Consider the following 25,325-nt stretch of genomic DNA (forward strand, 5'->3'; position numbering starts at 1 on the left):
GAAAGAGAGAGAGAGACAGAGAGAGAGACAGCGGGGGGAGAGAGAGAAAGAGAGACAGAGGGGAAAGAGAGAGAAAGAGAGACAGAGGGGAGAGAGAGAGAGACAGAGGGGAGAAAGAGAGACAGAGAGAGAGACAGAGGGAGGGAGGGAGAGAGCGACAGAGAGAGAGAGAGAGCTGTGTGTTAATGTTTTATGACCTAGAGGACAGATGGGTGATTCCCTGTTTATGACAGATATTTAGTTTGAAATCAGTGTTACTTTGTAAACCCACTCATACACAGACATACACACACACACACACACACACACACACATAAAAACATTGCGAGTCTTTCACTATATTTTATTGATATTTTACAAATAGAGTGTACGGAGAGTAAAGATGTGGTCCCTGACTTTTTGTTATTTTCAGCAAGTGTCTTGTTTTTTCAAGAGTATTAAAGTCTAGTCCATTAGCTACAGGTTTATCAACATTCAGTATGCACGCACACACACACACATTTTGATTAAACATTGTTAATCCTAATAAATTTCTTATCAGGAGTTCATCCCTCCATCTCCCTCTCCTCCTCTCTCCTCCTCTCTCCTCCTCCCCCTCCTCTTCTCTCCTCCTCTCTCCTCCTCTCTCCTCCTCCCCCTCCTCTTCTCTCCTCCTCTCTCCTCCTCCCTCTCCACCTCTCTCACCAGCACATTCCTGTTCCCTCTCTTTCTCCTCCCTCTCTATCGCCCTCTTCAGAAACATGTTTTCTCCTTCTCTACCGTACAAAACAGTATTTAATATGAAACTTAATTTACTTCCTGTCCTTTCTCTCTCTATCTCTTTCCGTCTCTCTCTCCCAGGGATGTCTGTGAGACTCCATTCAAGCCACAGTTATCCCTAAAATCAAAGTTTGTCAGACATTTTCCTAACGTCAGATGTTTTTACTTTTCTAAATTAGAATTCCACATTCTATCTGTAGTTTAGACCCTGTTAGCTGCATGCATTAGGAGGAATCTACAGCCATCAATCCCAAGTCAATGGAAAGGATTGGCAACATCGAATTAGATTGAAGATTTCTCCTAATGCATAGAATCTTGACTTGAAGTTGGACTTCGGACCATTCTAGAGGTATGAAAATGTCTGAGAACATTACATTTTGAGATGCAAAATCCTTTAACTCTCTCTCTTTCAATTCTATTTAAGAGGCTTTATTGGCATGGGAAACATATGTTTACATTGCCAAAGCAAGTGAAATAGATAAACAAAGTGAAATAAAAAATTCAAATGAGCAGTAATCATTACACTCACAAAAGTTCCAATGTAATAGAGACACTTAGAATCCAAGATGGCGTAGCAGTCAGACGTCTTTGTCCTGTCGTGTCCCTTGTATATATCGTTTTACATCTTTTTCGTCGCATATCCTTTAAAATATTTTGCTGAACCTCATACTCTAAATAGTCTCCTGTAGGAGCAAGCCCATGTAATTTTTTGTAGGTTAGCAGTAAAACCTTGAAATCAGCCCTTGCCTTGACAGGAAGCCAGTGTAGGGAGGCTAGCACTGGAGTAATATGATCACATTTTTTGGTTCTAGTTAGGATTCTAGCAGCCGTATTTAGCACTAACTGAAGTTTATTTAGTGCTTTATCTGGGTAGCCGGAAAGTAGAGCATTGCAGTAGTCTAACCTAGAAGTGACAAAAGCATGGATTAATTTTTCTGCATAATTTTTGGACAGAAGTTTTCTGATTTTTGCAACGTTACGTAGATGGAAAAAGCTGTCCTTGAAACGGTCTTGATATGTTCTTCAAAAGAGAGATCAGGGTCCAGAGTAACGCCGAGGTCCTTCACAGTTTTATTTGAGACGACTGTACAAGCATTAAGATTAATTGTCAGATTCAACAGAAGATCTCTTTGTTTCTTGGGACCTAGAACAAGCATCTCTGTTTTGTCCGAGTTTAAAAGTAGAACGTTTGCAGCCGTCCACTTCCTTATGTCTGAAACACATGCTTCTAGCGAGGGCAATTTTGGGGCTTCACCATGTTTCACTGAAATGTACAGCTGTGTGTCATCTGCATTGCTATGCAGTGAAAGTTAACATTATGTTTTCGAATGACATCCCCGAGAGGTAAAATATATAGTGAAAACAATAGTGGTCCTAAAACGGAACCTTGAGGAACACCGAAATTTACAGTTGATTTGTCAGAGGACAAACCATTCACAGAGACAAACTGATATATTTCCGACAGATAAGATTTAAACCAGGCCAGAACTTGTCCGTGTAGACCAATTTGGGTTTCCAATCTCTCCAAAAGAATGTGGTGATCGATGGTATCAAAAGCAGCACTAAGGTCTAGGAGCACGAGGACAGATGCAGAGCCTCGGTCTGATGCCATTAAAAGGTAATTTACCACCTTCACAAGTGCAGTCTCAGTGCTACGATGGGGTCTAAAACCAGACTGAAGCATTTCGTATACATTGTTTGTCTTCAGGAAGGCAGTGAGTTGCTGCCTTTTCTACAATTTTTGAGAGGAATGGAAGATTCGATATAGGCCGATAATTTTTTATATTTTCTGGGTCAAGGTTTGGCTTTTTCAAGAGAGGCTTTATTACTGCCACTTTTAGTGAGTTTGGTACACATCCAGTGGATAGAGAGCCATTGATTATGTTCAACAGAGGAGGGCCAAGCACAGGAAGCAGATCTTTCAGTAGTTTAGTTGGAATAGGGTCCAGTATGCAGCTTGAAGGTTTAGAGGCCATGATTATTTTCATCATTGTGTCAAGAGATATAGTACTAAAACACTTGAGTGTCTCCCTTGATCCTAGGTCCCTGCAGAGTTGTGCAGACTCAGGACAACTGAGCTTTGAAGGAATACGCAGATTTAAGGAGGAGTCCGTAATTTGCTTTCTAATAATCATAATCTTTTCCTCAAAGAAGTTCATGAATTTATCACTGCTAAAGTGAAAGTCATCCTCTCTTGGGGAATGCTGCTTTTTAGTTAGCTTTGCGACAGTATCAAAAAGGAATTTCGGATTGTTCTTATTTTCCTCAATTAAGTTAGAAAAATAGGATGATCGAGCAGCAGCAAGGGCTCTTCGATACTGCACGGTACTGTCTTTCCAAGCTAGTCGGAAGACTTCCAGTTTGGTGTGGCGCCATTTCCGTTCCAATTTTCTGGAAGCTTGCTTCAGAGCTCTGGTATTTTCTGTATACCAGGGAGCTAGTTTCTTATGAGAAATGTTTTTAGTTTTTAGGGGTGCAACTGCATCTAGGGTATTGCGCAAGGTTAAATTGAGTTCCTCAGTTAGGTGGTTAACTGATTTTTGTCCTCTGGCGTCCTTGGGTAGACAGTGGGAGTCTGGAAGGGCACGACTTTTGATGTTCCTTGGTTGGGGTCTGAGCAGATTATTTGTTGCAATTGCAAACGTAATAAAATGGTGGTCCGATAGTCCAGGATTATGAGGAAAAACATTAAGATCCACAACATTTATTCCATGGGACAAAACTAGTTCCAGAGTATGACTGTGACAGTGAGTAGGTCCAGAGATATGTTGCACAAAACCCACTGAGTCGATGATGGCTCCGAAAGCCTTTTGGAGTGGGTCTGTGGACTTTTCCATGTGAATATTAAAGTCACCAAAGATTAGAATATTATCTGCTATGACTACAAGGTCCGATAGGAATTCAGGGAACTCAATGAGGAACGCTTTAAATGGCCCAGGAGGCCTGTAAACAGTAACTATAAAAAGTGATTGAGTAGACTGCATAGATTTAATGACTAGAAGCTCAAAAGACGAAAACGTCATTTTTTTTTTTGTAAATTGAAATTTGCTATCGTACATGTTAGCAACACTTCCGCCTTTGCGGGATGCACGGGGGATATGGTCACTAGTGTAGCCAGGAGGTGAGGCCTACTTTAAAACAGTAAATTCATCAGGCTTAAGCCATGTTTCAGTCAGGCCAATCACATCAAGATTATGATCAGTGATTAGTTCATTTGCCCAGACGGCATCCCCAGCCGCGCCCTCAGAGCATGCGCAGACCAGCTGGCCGGTGTGTTTACGGACATATACAATCAATCCCTATACCAGTCTGCTGTTCCCACATGCTTCAAGAGGGCCACCATTGTTCCTGTTCCCAAGAAAGCTAAGGTAACTGAGCTAAACGACTACCGCCCCGTAGCACTCACTTCCGTCATCATGAAGTGCTTTGAAAGACTAGTCAAGGACCATATCACCTCCACCCTACCTGACACCCTAGACCCAGTCCAATTTGCTTACCGCCCAAATAGGTCCACAGACGATGCAATCTCAACCACACTGCACACTGCCCTAACCCATCTGGACAAGAGGAATACCTATGTGAGAATGCTGTTCATCGACTACAGCTCGGCATTCAACACCATAGTACCCTCCAAGCTCGTCATCAAGCTCGAGACCCTAGGTCTCGACCCCGCCCTGTGCAACTGGGTACTGGACTTCCTGACGGGCCGCGCCCAGGTGGTGAGGGTAGGCAACAACATCTCCTCCCCGCTGATCCTCAACACTGGGGCCCCACAAGGGTGCGTTCTGAGCCCTCTCCTGTACTCCCTGTTCACCCACGACTGCGTGGCCACGCACGCCTCCAACTCAATCATCAAGTTTGCGGACGACACAACAGTGGTAGGCTTGATTACCAACAACGACGAAACGGCCTACAGGGAGGAGGTGAGGGCCCTCGGAGTGTGGTGTCAGGAAAATAACCTCACACTCAACGTCAACAAAACTAAGGAGATGATTGTGGACTTCAGGAAACAGCAGAGGGAACACCCCCCTATCCACATCGATGGAACAGTAGTGGAGAGGGTAGCAAGTTTTAAGTTCCTCAGCATACACATCACAGACAAACTGAATTGGTCCACTCACACTTACAGCATCGTGAAGAAGGCGCAGCAGCGCCTCTTCAACCTCAGGAGGCTGAAGAAATTTGGCTTGTCACCAAAAGCACTCACAAACTTCTACAGATGCACAATCGAGAGCATCCTGGCGGGCTGTATCACCGCCTGGTATGGCAACTGCACCGCCCTCAACCGTAAGGCTCTCCAGAGGGTAGTGAGGTCTGCACAACGCATCACCGGGGGCAAACTACCTGCCCTCCAGGACACCTACACCACCCGATGTCACAGGAAGGCCATAAAGATCATCAAGGACATCAACCACCCGAGCCACTGCCTGTTCACCCCGCTATCATCCAGAAGGCGAGGTCAGTACAGGTGCATCAAAGCTGGAACCGAGAGACTGAAAAACAGCTTCTATCTCAAGGCCATCAGACTGTTAAACAGCCACCACTAACACTGAGTGGCTGCTGCCAACACACTGACACTGACTCAACTCCAGCCACTTTAATAATGGGAATTGATGGGAAATGATGTAAATATATCACTAGCCACTTTAAACAATGCTACCTTATATAATGTTACTTACCCTACATTATTCATCTCATATGCATACGTATATACTGTACTCTATATCATCGACTGTATCCTTATGTAATACATGTATCACTAGCCACTTTAAACTATGCCACTTTGTTTACATACTCATCTCATTTGTACATACTGTACTCGATACCATCTACTGTATATTGCCTATGCTGCTCTGTACCATCACTCATTCATATATCCTTATGTACATATTCTTTATCCCCTTACACTGTGTACAAGACAGTAGTTTTGGAATTGTTAGTTAGATTACTTGTTATTACTGCATTGTCGGAACTAGAAGCACAAGCATTTCGCTACACTCACATTAACATCTGCTAACCATGTGTATGTGACAAATAAAATTTGATTTGATTTGATTTGCTATAACTGCCTTTGAAGTGAGGGATCTAACATTAAGTAGCCCTATTTTGAGATGTGAGGTATCACGATCTCTTTCAATAATGACAGGAATAGAGGAGGTCTTTATCCGAGTGAGATTGCTAAGGCGAACACCGCCATGTTTAGTTTTGCCCAACCTAGGTCAAGGCACAGACACGGTCTCAATGGTGATAGCTGAGCTGACTACACTGACTGTGCTAGTGGCAGACTCCACTAAGCTGGCTAACAGCCTGCTGCCTGGCCTGCACCCTATTTCATTGTGGAGCTAGAAGAGTTAGAGACCTGTCTATGTTGGTAGATAAGATGAGAGCACCCCTCCAGCTAGGATGGAGTCCATCACTCCTCAGCAGGTCAGGCTTGGTCCTGTTTGTGGGTGAGTCCCAGAAAGAGGGCCAATTATCTACAAATTCTATCTTTTGGGAGGGGCAGAAAACAGTTTTCAACCAGCGATTGAGTTGTGAGACTGCTGTAGAGCTCATCACTCCCCCTAACTGGGAGGGGGTCAGAGACAATTACTCGATGCCGACATATCTTCCTAGCTGATTTACACGCTGAAGCTATGTTGCGCTTGGTGATCTCTGACTGTTTCATCCTAACATCGTTGGTGCCGACGTGGATAACAATATCTCTATACTCTCTACACTCGGCAGTTTTAGCTTTAGCCAGCACATTCTTCAGATTAGCCTTAACGTCGGTAGCCCTGCCCCCTGGTAAACAGTGTATGATCGCTGGATGATTCGTTTTAAGTCTAATACTGCGGTTAATGGAGTCACCAATGACTAGAGTTTTCAATTTGTCAGAGCTAATGGTGGGAAGCTTCGGCGTCTCAGACCCCGTAACGGGAGGAGTAGAGACAAGAGAAGGCTCGGCCTCTGACTCCGACTCGTTGCTTAATGGGGAAAAGCGGTTGAAAGTTTCTGTCGGCTGAATGAGCGACACCGGTTGAGCGTTCCTACAGCATCTCCCTCCAGAAACCGTGAGAAAGTTGTCCGGCTGCGGGGACCGTGCGAGGGGATTTATACTAACGTTACTATCTGTACTTACTGGTGGCACAGACGCTGTTTCATCCTTTCCTACACTGAAATTACCCCTGCCTAACGATTGCGTCTGAAACTGGGCTTGCAGCACAGCTATCCTCGCTGTAAGGCGATCGTTCTCCTGTATATTATGAGTACAGCGACTGCAATTAGAAGGCATCATGTTAATGTTACTACTTAGCTTCGGCTGGTGGAGGTCCTGACGAACCATGTCCAGATAAAGCGTCCGGAGTGAAAAAGTTGAATGAAAAAAAAAAGTTGAGGGAAAAACCAAAAATATAAACGGTAATTAAAAAGTAAAAACCGTAAAGTTGTCAGGTAGCAAAGTAAGGTTGGCAACAAAACGCACAGCAACACGTAAACAAGTCTGCAAGTTGTGACCGGAAATGGCGTCAAAATCACAGGACACTTTGGAATGCTCAGCTTTAGCACACTTTGCCAACCCAGATGTCTTAGCCGTTTCTGAATCCTGTCTTAGGAAAACCACCAAAAACCCTGAAATCTCCATTGCTAACTATAACGTTTTCCGCCAAGATAGAACTGCCAAAGGGGGCGGTGTTGCAATCTACTGCAAAGATAGTAATACAGAACTCTGCAGGCTATCTAAGTCTGTACCCAAACAATTTGAGCTTCTACTTCTAAAAATGCACCTTTCCAGAAACAAGTCTCTCACTGTTGCCGCTTGCTATTAGACCTCCCTCTGCCCCCAGCTGTGCCCTCGATACCATATGTGAACTGATTGCCCCCCATCTATCTTCTGAGCTCGTGCTACTAGGTGACCTAAACTGGGACATGCTTAACACCCCGGCCATCCTACACACTAAGCTTGATGCCCTCAATCTCACACAAATTATCAATGAACCTACCAGGTACAACCCCAAATCAGTAAACACGGGCACCCTCATAGATGTCATCCTAACTAATTCGCCCTCCAAATACACCTCTGCTGTTTTCAATCAAGATCTCAGCGATCACTGCCTCATTGCCTGCATCCGTCATGGGTCTGCGACCAAACGACCACCCCTCATCACTGTCAAACGCTCCCTGAAATACTTCTGCGAGCAGGCCTTTCTAATCGACCTGGCCAGGGTATCCTGGAATGACATTGACCTCAACCCGTCAGTAGATGATGCCTGGCTATTCTTTAAAAGTGCCTTCCTCACCATCTTAAATAAGCATGCCCCTCTCAATTTTTTTTAACTAGGAATAGATATAGTCCTTGGTTCACGCCAGACCTGTCTGCCCTTGACCAGCACAAAAACATCCTGTGGCGTTCTGCATTAGCATTGAATAGCCCCCGTGATATGCAACTTTTTAGGGAAGTTAGGAACAAATATACACAGGCAGTTAGAAAAGCTAAGGCAAGCTTTTTCAAACAGAAATTTGCATCCTGTAGTACTAACTGAAAAAAGTTCTGGGACACTGTAAAGTCCATGGAGGATAAGAGCACCTCCTCCCAGCTGCCCAATGCTCTGTGGCTAGGGAACACTGTCACCACCGATAAATCCACTATAATTGAGAATTTCAATAAGCATTTCTCTACGGCTGGCCATGCTTTCCACATTGCTACCCCTACCCCGGTCAACTGCCCGGCACCCTCCACAGCAACCCGCCAAAGCCCCCACCATTTCTCCTTTACCCAAATCCAGATAGCTGATGTTCTGAAAGGGCTGCAAAATCTGGACCCCGACAAATCAGCCGGGCTCGACAATCTGGACCCTCTCTTTCTAAAATTATCTGCCGAAATTGTTGCAACCCCTATTACTAGCCTGTTCAACCTCTCTTTTGTATCGTCTGAGATTCCCAAAGATTGGAAAGCTGCCGCGGTCATCCCCCTCTTCAAAGGGGGTGGCACTCTAGACCCAAACTGCTACAGACCTATATCTATCCTACCCTCTTTCTAAGGTCTTCGAAAGCCAAGTTAACAAACAGATTGCTGACTATTTCGAATCCCACCATACCTTCTCTGCTATGCGATCTCGTTTCAGAGCTGGCCATGGGTGCACCTCAGCCACACTCAAGGTTCTAAACAACATCATAACCGCCATTGATAAGAGACATTACTGTGCAGCCGTATTCATCGACCTGGCCAAGGCTTTCGACTATGTCAATCACAACATTCTTATTGGCAGACTCGACAGCCTTGGTTTCTCAAATGATTGCCTCGCCTGGTTTACCAACTACTTCTCTGATAGAGTTCAGTGTGTCAAATCGGAGGGCCTGTTGTCTGGACCTCTGACAGTCTCTATGGGTGTGCCACAGGGATCAATTCTCTCTTTTCTGTATACATCAATGATGTTGCTCTTGCTGCTGGTGATTCTCTGATCCCCCTCTACACAGACGACACCATTCTGTATACTTCTGGCCCCTCCTTGGACACTGTGTTAACTAACCTCCAGACGAGCTTCAATGCCATACAACTCTCCTTCCGTGGCCTCCAACTGCTCTTATACGCAAGTAAACCTAAATGCATGCTTTTCAATCGATTACTGCCCGCACCTGCTTGCCCGTCCAGCATCACTACTCTGGACGGCTCTGACTTAGAATACGTGGACAACTCCAAATACCTGGGTGTCTGGTTAGACTGTAAACTCTCCTTCCAGACTCACATTAAGCATCTCCAATCCAAAATTAAATATAGAATCGGCTTCCTATATCGCAACAAAGCATCCTTCACTCATGCTGCCAAACATACCCTCGAAAAACTGACCATCCTACCGATCCTCAACTTCGGTGATGTCATCTATAAAATAGCCTCCAACACTCTACTCAACAAACTGGATGCAGTCTATCACAGTGCCATCCGTTTTGTCACCAAAGCCTCACACGTTACCCACCCTTGCGACCTGTACGCTCTCGTTGGTTGGCCCTCGCTTCATTCTCGTCTCCAAACCCACTGGCTACAGGTTATCTACAAGTCTCTGCTAGGTAAAGCCCTGCCTTATCTCAGCTCACTGGTCACCATAGCAGCACCCACTCGTAGCACGCGCTCCAGCAGGTATATCTCAGTGGTCACCCCCAAAGCCAATTCCTCCTTTGGTCGTCTTTCCTTCCAGTTCTCTGCTGCCCATGACTGGAACGAAGTGCAAAAATCTCTGAAGCTGGAGACTCACATCTCCCTCACTAGCTTTAAGCACCAGCTGTCAGAGCAGTTTACAGATCACTGCACCTGTACATAGCCTATCTGTAAACAGCCCATCTATCTACCTACCTCATCCCCATACTGGTATTTATTTATTTATTTATCTTGCTCCTTTGCACCCCAGTATCTCTACCTGCACATTCATCTTCTGCCGATCTACCATTCCAGTGTTTAATTGCTATATTGTAATTACTTCGCCACCATGGCCTATTTATTTCCTTAACTTATCTCATTTGCACTCACTGTATATAGACTTTTTGTTTTCTTTTGTTCTACTGTATTATTGACTGTATGTTTTGTTTATTCCATGTGTAACTCTGTGTTGTTGTATGTGTCAAACTGCTACGCTTTATCTTGGCCAGGTCGCAGTTGCAAATGAGAACTTGTTCTCAACTAGCCTACCTGGTTAAATAAAGTTGAAATCAAATAAATTAAAATACATTTCAAATGTCATAATATCTCTCTCTCTCTCATCTGAGATTCATTCTCTCTCACTCCCTCCATCCTTGTTGTCTGTTAATGATACACAGATTGTTCTCTGCCTTTCTTTCCCTCGCTTTTCCTAATTGAGATCCACTGATTGACAGATTGTGTTGACTCTCTCTCTCTCTCTCTCTCTCTCTCTCTCTCTCTCTCTCTCTCTCTCTCTCTCTCTCTCTCTCTCTCTCTCTCTCTCTCTCTCTCTCTCTCTCTCTCTCTCTCTCTCTCTCTCTCTCTCTCTCTCTCTCAGGGTGCGGGCTGTACAGCTCTGGTGGTTGCCGTGGTAGCAAGGAAGCTGGAGTTGACCAAGGCGGAGAAACACGTCCACAACTTCATGATGGACACACAACTCACCAAGAGGGTATGTGTGTGTTTATGTGAGTGTGTGTCTGCATGTGAGTGTGTGTCTGCATGTGTGTGTGTTTGTATGCTGTTGGCCTCTGATCTGGTTCTCTGCAGCACGCAAACTCTGATTGGCCCTCAGATGCACACGCGGCACCCTGTGATGAAGTGACGCTGTTCCCCCAAGAGAGAGTGTTGTGTTGCCAGTATGGAAAGCACTGGGCAGGGGGACATATCTTTCTCTCCCTTACCGTCCTCTTTCTCTCTATCTCCCCCTTCTACATCTTTCTTTACCTCTCCCATCTGTATTTCTCACCCACCTTCTCTTCGCCCCTGGGCCATTCTCTCCCCCCTCCCTCCATCCCTCCCTCCTTCCATCCATGCACTGGTCCTTCTCAATTTTTCATGCAGTTTAAAGATCCAAGTTTCAAAAATAGCCCCCACTATGAAATATGTAGGGTACATAATGTCTCTGTGTATCTGGCAGGTGAGAGGAGAGCAGAGCAGAGAGAGGTGATCAATAATTTTAGCTTAGATAAAGTATCGACTCAGCGAAGGGAAAGAAGGACTCAGCTCCTCTCTGGGAAGGGGAAGCTCGGAACAGACCACAGCGAAGGGAAAGAAGGACTCAGCTCTCAGCTCCTCTCTGGGAAGGGGAAGCTCGGACCAGACCACAGCCGAAAACAGAGGAGCCACTTGGTCTCTTTAGGAAGTTTCACACACTCCGATGGGTTTGGCTTTTCTCACACAGGGGCATGCTCACTGGTACAGGCGAATGCACAAACATAAGCCTGCACATGCTCTGAGGCGTGCACCCTGCCTGCAGTCTGGCACACACACAGTTACAAAGAACTGGGATTTTAGGGTCGAAAACATACTCTAGAATATTTGTAAAATGGCTGCAAAATGATCTCAGGGCTATAGTTGAGCGTAGTTTTCTTAGAGCGGTTTTATATTGGACATTTTCCAGAACATTCATTGAATTAAAGGTTGCTACTGTGGATACACCGCCTGGGAACTTCAAGGACATTTTCTCTCTTATTCGTCATTGACCTTTACGGCTTAGATAAATATTTGGCCACTGTTTTTAATGTTAGGGTGTAACCTTCTGAAAACCTTCAGGGAACTCTTTCTATTGGTCAGAAAACATCCTCTGTTTCCCATAGTAACTCGGTCGATTAATGGCATTCACGGGTAAACCAATTGTCAAACTTATTCCACGGAGGGCCGAGTGTCTCTCCCTTGTATTGATTGTTGAATTAAGATCACTGATTAGTAAGGAACTCCCGGCACCTGGTTGTCTTGGTCTTAATTCAATGGAAAAAAACTAAAACCTGCAGACTCTAGGCCCTCTAGGCCCTCCACTCAGACTCTAGGCCCTCCATGGAATGAGTTTGACACCCCTAAGTTATACCCTAAGCCAATGAGTTTGAGGTGGAAGCCCAATGTATTTTATTCACTGACCTGTTGGCTATCTATTGGTTTAGTGTTTAGTGTTTGATCTCAACAAAACCCAAACGCACACTCTATCTCTCACACACACACACACACCTCCCACAGGCCTGTAACTTGAGAAGGAGAGGTTTCTCCTGCATCCTAGGTGACATTAATTAGAAGTTCCAAGTGAAGATGACAAGGTCTTGTGCATCTCTTTCTCTCGCTCCTCTCTCTCTTTCTCTCTCTCTCTTTCTCTCTCTCTCTTTCTCTCGCTATCTCTCGCTCCTCTCTCTATCTCCCGTGCCCTCTCTCTTTCTATCTCCCGCGCCCTCTCTCTTTCTCTCGCATCTCTCTCTCTTTCTATCTCCCGCGCCCTCTCTCTTTCTATCTCTCGCTCCTCTCTCTCTTTCTATCTCCCGCGCCCTCTCACTTTCTCTCTCTCTCTCTCTCTATCTCTCTTTCTATCTCCCGCGCCCTCTCTCTTTCTATCTCCCACGCCCTCTCTCTTTCTATCTCCCACGCCCTCTCTCTTTCTATCTCCCGCGCCCTCTCTCTTTCTCTCGCTCCTCTCTCTCTTTCTATCTCCCGCTCCTCTCTCTCTTTCTATCTCCCGCACCCTCTCTCTTTCTATCTCCTGCGCCCTCTCTCTTTCTATCTCCTGCTCCTCTCTCTCTTTCTCTCGCTCCCCTCTCTCTCTCTTTCTCTCGCTCCTTCTCTCTGTCTCTCGCTCCCTTTCTTTCTCTCTCTCTCTCTCTCTTTCTTTCTATCTCCCGCTCCTCTCTCTCTTTCTATCTCCCGCGCCCTCTCTCTTTCTCTCGCTCCTCTCTCTCTTTCTATCTCCCGCTCCTCTCTCTTTCTCTTGCTCCTCTCTCTCTTTCTCTCTATTTCTATCTCCCGCTCCTCTCTCTCTTTCTATCTCCTGCTCCTCTCTCTCTTTCTTTTTTTATTTTTATTTTTAAAAAAAATAATTTTTACCCCTTTTTCTCTCCAATTTCGTGGTATCCAATTGTTTAGTAGCTACTATCTTGTCTCATCGCTACAACTCCCGTACGGGCTCGGGAGAGACGAAGGTTGAAAGTCATGCGTCCTCCGATACACAACCCAACCAACACAGCACGCATCCAACCCGGAAGCCAGCCGCACCAATGCGCCGGAGGAAACACCGTGCACCTGGCCACCTTGGTTAGCGCACACTGCGCCCAGCCCGCCACAGGAGTCGCTGGTGCGCGATGAGACAAGGACACCCCTACCGACCAAGCCCTCCCTAACCCGGACGACGCTAGGCCAATTGTGCGTCGCCCCACGGACCTCCCGGTCGCGGCCGGTTACGACAGAGCCTGGGCGCGAACCCAGGGACTCTGATGGCACAGCCGGGAGGCCCCCTCTCTCTCTTTCTATCTCCCGCTCCTCTCTCTCTTTCTATCTCCCGCGCCCTCTCTTTCTCTCGCTCCTCTCTCTCTTTCTCTCTCTCTATCTCCCACTCCTCTCTCTCTTTCTATCTCCCGCGCCCTCTCTCTTTCTGTCTCTCTCTCTCTCTCTCTCTCTCTCTCTCTCTCTCTCTCTCTCTTTCTATCTCCCGCTCCTCTCTCTCTTTCTCTTTCACTCTCCATTTACCTCCCTCTTTCCTCTTTCCTCTCTCTCTCTCTCTCTCTTGTCCTCACTCTTGTCCTTAACTCTCTCTCTCTTTTCTTATTCAGCCTTAACTCTCTCTCTCTTGCTCTCTCTTTCTCTCTCTCTCTCTCTCTCTCCCCTTCTCTCTCTCCCGCGCCCTCTCTCTTTCTCTTTCACTCTCCATTTACCTCCCTCTCTCTCTCTCTCGCTCTCTCTTTCTCTCTCTCTCTCGCTCTCTCTCTCCTTCTCTCTCTCTTGTCCTCACTCTTGTCCTTGACTCTCTCTCTCCTTTCTTATTCAGCCCTGAACTCTCTCTCTCTCCTTTCTTATTCAGCCCTGAACTCTCTCTCGCTCCTTTCTTATTCAGCCTTGACTCTCTCTCTCCTTTCTTATTCAGCCTTGACTCTCTCTCTCCTTTCGTATTCAGCCTGAACTCTCTCTCTCTCTCCTTTCTTATTCAGCCTGAACTCTCTCTCTCCTTTCTTATTCAGCCCTGAACTCTCTCTCTCCTTTCTTATTCAGCCCTGAACTCTCTCTCTCTCCTTTCTTATTCAGCCCTTAACTTCTTGCGTCGAGCCATCCCGGATCCGGGATCGTGACTACAGCCTCAAGCCCATTACCATAACGTAACGTTAACTATTCATGAAAATCGCAAATGAAATGAAATAAATATGCTAGCTCTCAAGCTTAGCCTTTTGTTAACAACACTGTCATCTCAGATTTTCAAAAATATGCTTCTCAACCATAGCAAAACAAGCATTTGTGTAACAGCATTGATAGTTAGCATAGCATTTAGCGTTAGCATTCAGCAGGCAACATTTTCACAAAAACCAGAAAACCATTCAAATAAAATCATTTACCTTTGAAGAACTTCGGATGTTTTCAATGAGGAGACTCTCAGTTAGATAGCAAATGTTTTTCCTGAAAGATTATTTGTGCAGGAGAAATCGGTCCGTTTTCTGCGTCATGTTTGGCTACCAAAAAAACCTGAAAATTCAGTCATTACAACGCAAACTTTTTTCCAAATTAACTCCATAATATCGACAGAAACATGGCAAACGTTGTTTAGAATCAATCCTCAAGGTGTTTTTCACATATCTATTCGATGATAAGTCACTCGTGGCAGTTTGGTTTCTCCTCTGTTCAAAATGGAAAAATGCACGCACCTGGAGATTACGCAATAGTTTCGACGGAGGACACCGAACGGACACCTGGTAAATGTAGTCTCTTATGGTCAATTTTCCAATGATATGCCTACAAATACGTCACAATGCTGCAAACACCTTGGGGAAACGACAGAAAGTGTAGGCTCATTCCTTGCGCATTCACAGCCATATAAGGAGACATTGGAACACAGCACCTCAAAAATCTGGCTCACTTCCTGTATGAAATTTCATCTTGGTTTCGCCTGTAGCATTGGTTCTGTGGCACTCACAGACAATATCTTTGCAGTTTTGGAAACGTAAGAGTGTTTTCTTTCCAAAGCTGTCAATTATATGCATAGTCGAGCATCTTTTTGTGACAAAATATTGCGCTTAAAACGGGCACGTTTTTTTATCCAATAATGAAATAGCGCCCCCATAGGTTGAAGAGGTTAACTCTCTCTCTCTCCTTTCTTATTCAGCCCTGAACTCTCTCTCTCTCCTTTCTTATTCAGCCCTGAACTCTCTCCCTCTCCTTTCTTATTCAGCCCTGAACTCTCTTTCTCTCCTTTCTTATTCAGCCCTGAACTCTCTCTCTCTCCTTTCTTATTCAGCCCTGAACTCTCTCTCTCTCCTTTCTTATTCAGCCCTGAACTCTCTCTCTCTCCTTTCTTATTCAGCCCTGAACTCTCTCTCTCTCCTTTCTTATTCAGCCCTGAACTCTCTCTCTCCTTTCTTATTCAGCCTTGACGCCCACACAGAGGGTTCCCTTCCTCACACTCACTCCTCTTCTCTCTCTCTCTTTCTCATTCCCTTTTTCATGGCTCTTTTACTCTATCCTACATATCTCTCCAGTGATTGGGTTAATTCTAATTGAAGTCAGTCAATTCAGGAAGTAAACTGAAATTTAAAAAATTCAAATCACTTCCTGAATTGAGGGACTTTAATTCAAATTGACCCCAACCCTGCTGATGTCATTGCTAAATTATCTCCCTCTCTCCCTGTGTGTGTGTGTGTGTGTGTGTGTGTGTGTGTGTGTGTGTGTGTGTGTGTGTGTGTGTGTGTGTGTGTGTGTGTGTGTGTGTGTGTGTGTGTGTGTGTGTGAGAGAGAGAGAGAGAGACACGTGTCTCCTTCCTTTGTCACCTTTGACATGAGCTAAAGGTCACAGGTAAACACATGTTAGCCAGTGACACGCAGCGTTGAAGGGGAGGTAGGTGGGAGGTCGTTGCCAGGGTAATTGGAAGTTTGTTGATGTTACGTGTTCTCCAAGAAAACACCATTCTAATGCCTTGTTCTCATTGCTAATTATACACATTACACACATTAGATATCAATTACACTGTAAGCAGAAACTACATTTTACCATGGGGACACAGAGTAATCATATAAAGCTGTAGAAACCATGTTCTTGGAGTTGGTAATTGCCATTGACAAATGTTCTTCTGTGCTTCTGGGTGTTTATTTACAAAGTGTTCCAGAACAAAAACAACAGTATTGCCATCAAACATATACCATATGAGACAGCTAAACACAATGCTGCCCCATTCACAGCTCAATCCAAAATGCCTCTCCATGAACTGAAAGAGAGGCTCCTTTTGTAGGGGTAGCCCCTCCCCTCAGAACAATTAACACTAATTCATTAAGCAATTACCTATTCAAACCTACATTTTACATTTAACTAAACATACATAAAGTATATACATTGCAACACGTTTATGAAACAATATCCCAATATAACATTTACAAAATTACATCACTACTGACATAGTGTCTTTCAATATGTCCATTTACATTAATGAGCCATTCGGGACAGGCACTACAAAGTCAGCCCAATTCCCTTAGCTCGGGTCCTTATCCAGCATACCCGAAAGCTACAGAGATTGAGAGAGAGGAACAGAACAAACAAACAACGCGCTAATCCATAACAACGATAAGTAAAATACATATTGCTTATATTATATGAATATGAACACTTGTCTATTTCTTTATACCATAACCGGTTACTGACGTAAGTGTGAAATGTATTTACTAAGATAGTGAAGTTAATTTGTGTGTCGGCCCACATTGTTAACTTATCTGATAACGGAGCAGGGAGGAGTGAAGAATGTGTGTGTTAAAGAACCAAATGCTGCCCGCTGCCAGTGACAGACGTCTACGTCACAACCATTATTAATGATAATAATTGATCATTTCCAGTTAAAAAATAAACAAAAAATCATTGATAATAATATCACCTAGATTCCAGCTCATCCCTCTGGTCCTCCTCTCTGGTCCTTGACCTGTCAGGACAGTACATGTTATCCTGTAATCCCACATTAAGCGTTACCACACAGTTAATCCGATTAGTGACCAGATGTTGGACTGTTTTGCTGGAGTTATTGGGTTTTGGGCTCTAGACTGTGAAACTGTTTATATTGAGAGGATGCCCTCCCCCCGCCCTGAGGTACATTCCAATGCTCACAGTGGAGGAGTGAGTGGACTTAGTGATGTCATGTCCTTAGCCCTCACTGTCTCCCCCTCAAATGGAGTGGTCACCCACAATTCCCAGCAACCTGCCCACCCCCATGGTTCACTCCCCTTCAACCACCTGTTGATATGATAATAACATGAATATATAGTATATAATAATATGATAATAACGTGGATATGTAGAATATAATATGATAATAACATGAATATGTAGTATATAATATGATAATAACATGGATATGTAGTATATAATATGATAATAACATGAATATCTAGTATATAATATGATAACATGAATATGTAGTATATAATATGATAATAACATGAATATGTAGTATATAATAATATGATAATAACATGGATATGTAGTATATAATATGATAATAACATGGATATGTAGTATATAATATGATAATAACATGAATATGTAGTATATAATATGATAATAACATGGATATGTAGTATATAATAATATGATAATAACATGGATATGTAGTATATAATAATATGATAATAACATGGATATGTAGTATATAATAATATGATAATAACATGGATATATGTAGTATATAATATGATAATAACATGGATATGTAGTATATAATAATATGATAATAACATGGATATGTAGTATATAATAATATGATAATAACATGGATATGTAGTATATAATAATATGATAATAACATGGATATGTAGTATATAATATGATAATAACATGGATATGTAGTATATAATAATATGATAATATAACATGGATATGTAGTATATAATAATATGATAATATAACATGGATATGTAGTATATAATAATATGATAATATAACATGGATATGTAGTATATAATAATATGATAATAACATGGATATGTAGTATATAATAATATGATAATAACATGGATATATGTAGTATATTATAATATGACAATAACATGGATATGTAGTATATAATATGATAATATAACATGGATATGTAGTATATAATATGATATTAACATGGATATGTAGTATATAATATGATAATAACATGGATATGTAGTATATAATAATATGATAATAACATGGATATGTAGTATATCATAATATGATAATGACATGGATATGTAGTATATAATATGATAATAACATGGATATGTAGTATATAATATGATAATAACATGGATATGTAGTATATAATATGATAATAACTTGGATATGTAGTATATAATATGATAATAACATGGATATGTAGTATATAATATGATAATAACATGGATATGTAGTATATAATAATATGATAATAACATGGATATGTAGTATATCATAATATGATAATAACATGGATATGTAGTATATAATATGATAATAACATGGATATGTAGTATATAATAATATGATAATAACATGGATATGTAGTATATAATATGATAATAACATGGATATGTAGTATATAATATGATAATAACATGGATATGTAGTATATAATAATATGATAATAACATGGATATGTAGTATATCATAATATGATAATAACATGGATATGTAGTATATAATATGATAATAACATGGATATGTAGTATAAATAATAATATGATATCATGGTTAGTTAGTATATATGTGGCCCATGAGGGAATCAAACCTCTAACTCTGGGGTTGCTAGCACCATGCACTAACAGGTGGAGCCGTCAGAACCACCACCATTGTTCTCCATATTGCGTTTGCATTTGGTCACAGTGAGTTTGCTGTGTTATGTAAGGAAGGATCCAGAATAGAAACAAAGCTGACTCCAGGTACGAGGTCAGGCCATGATAACCATATGGCACCAACATGGCTGGCCAGTGCCCAGGTAGGGGGAAGCCATACGGCACCAACATGGCTTCCCTGTGCCAAGGTACAGATGTAGGATCTTAATTTGAACCAGTTTGCTACAGCAGGAAAATAATTCTGCAGCAACAAGACATGTGAATTATTATATGTGGATGGACATTTGTGTAGGGGTTGATACATTTTTCATAAGCCAAAATCAAGTCTGACATTTCAAATACACTACAAGTTCTCCTGCAGCAGGGTGATCAAATTAAGATCCTACATCTATAGGGGGAAGCCATTGTCTGTGCCCAAAAATGTTTGTACCGTGTATGGTGCTACTACCATGTTGTGTTGCTACCATGTTGTGTTGTCATGTGTTGCTGCCTTGCTATGTTGTTGTCTTAGGTCTTTCTTAATGTAGTGTTGTGTTGTCTCTCTTGTGGTGATTTGTGTTTTGTCCTATATTTATATTGTAATTCTATTATTTTTTAAATCCCCGCATGAGGCCTTTTGGTAGGTGGTCATTGTATTGTAAATGAGAATTTGTTCTTAATTGACTTGACTAGTTAAATAAAGGTTAAATAAAAAAATATATAAAACAAATGGCAGCAACATGGCTGGCTGGGAAGGAGATGGCCATATGGCCCTAATAGGGATACCAGATTGAGTAGGGAGAAAACCTAACAATGGGATTTCCTGAGGTCAAACGTTATCTTCCTTTCCTAAACTATCTCTGATCTGAATTAATATTGTGTTAATTAATATGTGTTCAGTATCAACACTGAAAACAGCAGGACACGTGAAAGGATGACAGTTATTTAAGATGTCTAACCTCTTGCAATCTCTATTCCCCGCTGTCTGTTGTACTGATCCTGTTATAAGCTTTAGGAGAAGTCTATCTGCAGACCTCCTCCCAAATAAATAGGAAGGTGGACCGCACCTTCCTAGGACCGCAGCAAAACGGAGCAGACATAGACTGCCATCTTTTATCACTATCATCTTAACCATGAGATAAATCAGCTGACAGATGACATTTGACCTGCCAATCTACTAAGGGTTCTGTGGATACTAGATGTTTATTTAACCTGCTCTCCAATAACCTGTCCTGTCTGTCAGTATTCTAGAGGAACTTCAGTTCACTAAAACATGACCTGTAGGATTTAACCATTGGATGCCACTTCAAACAACTGTTATGTTACAACCAATAAGAAGGATGATAGTGTTGTAACTATGTGACTAACAAGGATGATAGCGTTGTAACTATGTGACTAACAAGGATGATAGTGTTGTACCTATGTGACTAACAAGGATGATAGTGTTGTAACTATGTGACTAACAAGGATGATAGCGTTGTAACTATGTGACTAACAAGGATGATAGTGTTGTAACTATGTGACTAACAAGGATGATAGTGTTGTAACTTTGTGACTAACAAGGATGATAGTGTTGTAACTATGTGACTAACAAGGATGATAGTGTTGTAACTATGTGACTAACATGGACGATAGTGTTGTAATTATGTGGCGGTAAAGTTGCTAGGGATAGCACCTTGGAGTTGTTGTGACATCATTATGACACACAATTTCAGAGTGTGCCAGCCAGCAAATGCAATGACATTTCCTACCTGCATGTTATCTGTCTACCTTCTGATTAAAACACACTCTCCTAGGTTGAATGAACTCTCCCACCAGCTTTAAGAACTGCTGTGTGTGTGTGTGTGTGTGTGTGTGTGTGTGTGTGTGTGTGTGTGTGTGTGTGTGTGTGTGCAGTCCTTGACTGCGGTGGACTCATGCTGATTAGCAGTGCTGCCAGGTCCTTTGTGCTCCTCAGACGGGGGGATAATTGTTTTGTTCACTGCACAGCATCTCTTTGAAGTCCTCATTCAATTTATGTCTTCCGAGATGTTCCCTCATTCAAAGGAAGGGGTTGAGGGGATTTTTCAGGCCCCTGTGTTGTAATTGCATAGCAACCTACTAAACCATACAGAATATACATAATGAACATATATAACAAGGCTAGCTAGGCATCCCTGGTGCTGGAGTTCCAGAAGCAGTGTGTTTTTCCAGCCATGCAGCACACCTGACTGTACTTAGCATCTAACACACTGAGCTAATTGATCCATTTCACTGATTGATACATGCTCCCTCACTGCCACCCTCCAAGGTGTCCTACTGATGATTTAACAGTGTTCTTCAACCCTGGTCTTGGAGAACCACAGTGTGTGTGTGCAGGCTTTTGTTCTACCACAGCACTAACACACCTGGTTCAATTAATCAAGCTTGATTTGTTGAATGGTGTGTGTTAGAATGTGATTTGATATGGCAGAGGCGGTGACTGTGACTCCTCCCAGATCTCTCCTCTGACTCTCTCTAAGGACAGGTCTGTGTGGATGAATAGTATTGGGCTGTGGAGGCTGACTCTCCCTAATGACAGGTCTGTGTGGATGAATAGTATTGGGCTGTGGAGGCTGACTCTCCCTAAGGACAGGTCTGTGTGGATGAATAGTATTGGGCTGAGGAGGCTGACTCTACGTAAGGACAGGTCTGTGTGGATGAATAGTATTGGGCTGAGGAGGCTGACTCTCCCTAAGGACAGGTCTGTGTGGATGAATAGTATTGGGCTGAGGAGGCTGACTCTCCCTAATGACAGGTCTGTGTGGATGAATAGTATTGGGCTGAGGAGGCTGACTCTCCCTAAGGACAGGTCTGTGTGGATGAATAGTATTGGGCTGAGGAGGCTGACTCTCCCTAAGGACAGGTCTGTGTGGATGAATAGTATTGGGCTGAGGAGGCTGACTCTACATAAGGACAGGTCTGTGTGGATGAATAGTATTGAGCTGAGGAGGCTGACTCTCCCTAAGGACAGGTGTGTGTGGATGAATAGTATTGGGCTGAGGAGGCTGACTCTACATAAGGACAGGTCTGTGTGGATGAATAGTATTGGGCTGAGGAGGCTGACTATACATAAGGACAGGTCTGTGTGGATGAATAGTATTGGGCTGAGGAGGCTGACTCTCCCTAAGGACAGGTCTGTGTGGATGAATAGTATTGGGCTGTGGAGGCTGACTCTACGTAAGGACAGGTCTGTGTGGATGAATAGTATTGGGCTGTGGAGGCTGACTCTCCCTAAGGACAGGTCTGTGTGGATGAATAGTATTGGGCTGTGGAGGCTGACTCTCCCTAATGACAGGTCTGTGTGGATGAATAGTATTGGGCTGTGGAGGCTGACTCTCCCTAATGACAGGTCTGTGTGGATGAATAGTATTGGGCTGAGGAGGCTGACTCTCTCTAAGGACAGGTCTCTGTGGATGAATAGTATTGGGCTGAGGAGGCTGACTCTCCCTAAGGACAGGTCTGTGTGGATGAATAGTATTGGGCTGAGGAGGCTGACTCTCCCTAAGGACAGGTCTGTGTGGATGAATAGTATTGGGCTGAGGAGGCTGACTCTCCCTAAGGACAGGTCTGTGTGGATGAATAGTATTGGGCTGAGGAGGCTGACTCTCTCTAAGGACAGGTCTGTGTGTGTGGATGAATAGTATTGGGCTGTGGAGGCTGACTCTCCCTAAGGACAGGTCTGTGTGGATGAATAGTATTGGGCTGAGGAGGCTGACTCTCCCTAAGGACAGGTCTGTGTGGATGAATAGTATTGGGCTGAGGAGGCTGACTCTCCCTGAGGACAGGTCTGTGTGGATGAATAGTATTGGGCTGAGGAGGCTGACTCTACGTAAGGACAGGTCTGTGTGGATGAATAGTATTGGGCTGTGGAGGCTGACTCTCCCTAAGGACAGGTCTGTGTGGATGAATAGTATTGGGCTGTGGAGGCTGACTCTCCCTAATGACAGGTCTGTGTGTGTGGATGAATAGTATTGGGCTGAGGAGGCTGACTCTCTCTAAGGACAGGTCTCTGTGGATGAATAGTATTGGGCTGAGGAGGCTGACTCTACATAAGGACAGGTCTGTGTGGATGAATAGTATTGGGCTGAGGAGGCTGACTCTACATAAGGACAGGTCTGTGTGGATGAATAGTATTGGGCAGTGGAGGCTGACTCTCACTAAGGACAGGTCTGTGTGGATGAATAGTATTGGGCTGTGGAGGCTGACTCTCCCTAATGACAGGTCTGTGTGGATGAATAGTATTGGGCTGAGGAGGCTGACTCTCCCTAAGGACAGGTCTGTGTGGATGAATAGTATTGGGCTGAGGAGGCTGACTCTCCCTAATGACAGGTCTGTGTGGATGAATAGTATTGGGCTGAGGAGGCTGACTCTCCCTAAGGACAGGTCTGTGTGGATGAATAGTATTGGGCTGTGGAGGCTGACTCTCCCTAAGGACAGGTCTGTGTGGATGAATAGTATTGGGCTGAGGAGGCTGACTCTCCCTAAGGACAGGTCTGTGTGGATGAATAGTATTGGGCTGTGGAGGCTGACTCTCCCTAATGACAGGTCTGTGTGGATGAATAGTATTGGGCTGAGGAGGCTGGCTCTCCCTAAGGACAGGTCTGTGTGGATGAATAGTATTGGGCTGAGGAGGCTGACTCTCTCTAAGGACAGGTCTGTGTGGATGAATAGTATTGGGCTGAGGAGGCTGACTCTCCCTGAGGACAGGTCTGTGTGGATGAATAGTATTGGGCTGAGGAGGCTGACTCTCTCTAAGGACAGGTCTGTGTGGATGAATAGTATTGGGCTGAGGAGGCTGACTCTCCCTAATGACAGGTCTCTGTGGATGAATAGTATTGGGCTGAGGAGGCTGACTCTCCCTAATGACAGGTCTGTGTGGATGAATAGTATTGGGCTGAGGAGGCTGACTCTCCCTAAGGACAGGTCTGTGTGGATGAATAGTATTGGGCTGAGGAGGCTGACTCTCCCTAAGGACAGGTCTGTGTGGATGAATAGTATTGGGCTGAGGAGGCTGACTCTCCCTAAGGACAGGTCTGTGTGGATGAATAGTATTGGGCTGTGGAGGCTGACTCTCCCTAAGGACAGGTCTGTGTGGATGAATCGTATTGGGCTGTGGAGGCTGACTCTCTCTAAGGACAGGTCTGTGTGGATGAATAGTATTGGGCTGTGGAGGCTGACTCTACGTAAGGACAGGTCTGTGTGGATGAATAGTATTGGGCTGTGGAGGCTGACTCTCCCTAAGGACAGGTCTGTGTGGATGAATAGTATTGGGCTGAGGAGGCTGGCTCTCCCTAAGGACAGGTCTGTGTGGATGAATAGTATTGGGCTGTGGAGGCTGACTCTCCCTGAGGACAGGTCTGTGTGGATGAATAGTATTGGGCTGTGGAGGCTGACTCTCCCTAAGGACAGGTCTGTGTGGATTAATAGTATTGGGCTGTGGAGGCTGACTCTCCCTGAGGACAGGTCTGTGTGGATGAATAGTATTGGGCTGTGGAGGCTGACTCTACGTAAGGACAGGTCTGTGTGGATGAATAGTATTGGGCTGAGGAGGCTGACTCTCCCTAAGGACAGGTCTGTGTGGATGAATCGTATTGGGCTGAGGAGGCTGACTCTACATAAGGACAGGTCTGTGTGGATGAATAGTATTGGGCTGTGGAGGCTGACTCTCCCTAAGGACAGGTCTGTGTGGATGAATAGTATTGGGCTGTGGAGGCTGACTCTACGTAAGGACAGGTCTGTGTGGATGAATAGTATTGGGCTGTGGAGGCTGACTCTCCCTAAGGACAGGTCTGTGTGGATGAATAGTATTGGGCAGTGGAGGCTGACTCTCTCTAAGGACAGGTCTGTGTGGATGAATAGTATTGGGCTGAGGAGGCTGACTCTCTCTAAGGACAGGTCTGTGTGGATGAATAGTATTGGGCTGAGGAGGCTGGCTCTCCCTAAGGACAGGTCTGTGTGGATGAATAGTATTGGGCTGTGGAGGCTGACTCTCTCTAAGGACAGGTCTGTGTGGATGAATAGTATTGGGCTGAGGAGGCTGACTCTCTCTAAGGACAGGTCTGTGTGGATGAATAGTATTGGGCTGAGGAGGCTGACTCTCTCTAAGGACAGGTCTGTGTGGATGAATAGTATTGGGCTGAGGAGGCTG

At 43.9% G+C, this 25,325-nt stretch overlaps 1 protein-coding gene across 1 annotated transcript in view; it reads left to right on the forward strand.

The window, feature by feature from the left end:
• The window catches only part of LOC110520896 (small conductance calcium-activated potassium channel protein 2-like), a 95,532-nt gene that overhangs the window by 64,436 nt on the left and 5,771 nt on the right, over window positions 1-25,325 (forward strand). The window contains exon 7 of the mRNA XM_036967821.1: window positions 10,746-10,856. Coding sequence (XP_036823716.1) covers window positions 10,746-10,856 — 111 coding nt within the window. The remainder of the gene's footprint in view (window positions 1-10,745; window positions 10,857-25,325) is intronic.

Source organism: Oncorhynchus mykiss, chromosome 3 (assembly GCF_013265735.2).
Source record: "Oncorhynchus mykiss isolate Arlee chromosome 3, USDA_OmykA_1.1, whole genome shotgun sequence".
NCBI classification, from domain to species: domain Eukaryota; kingdom Metazoa; phylum Chordata; class Actinopteri; order Salmoniformes; family Salmonidae; genus Oncorhynchus; species Oncorhynchus mykiss.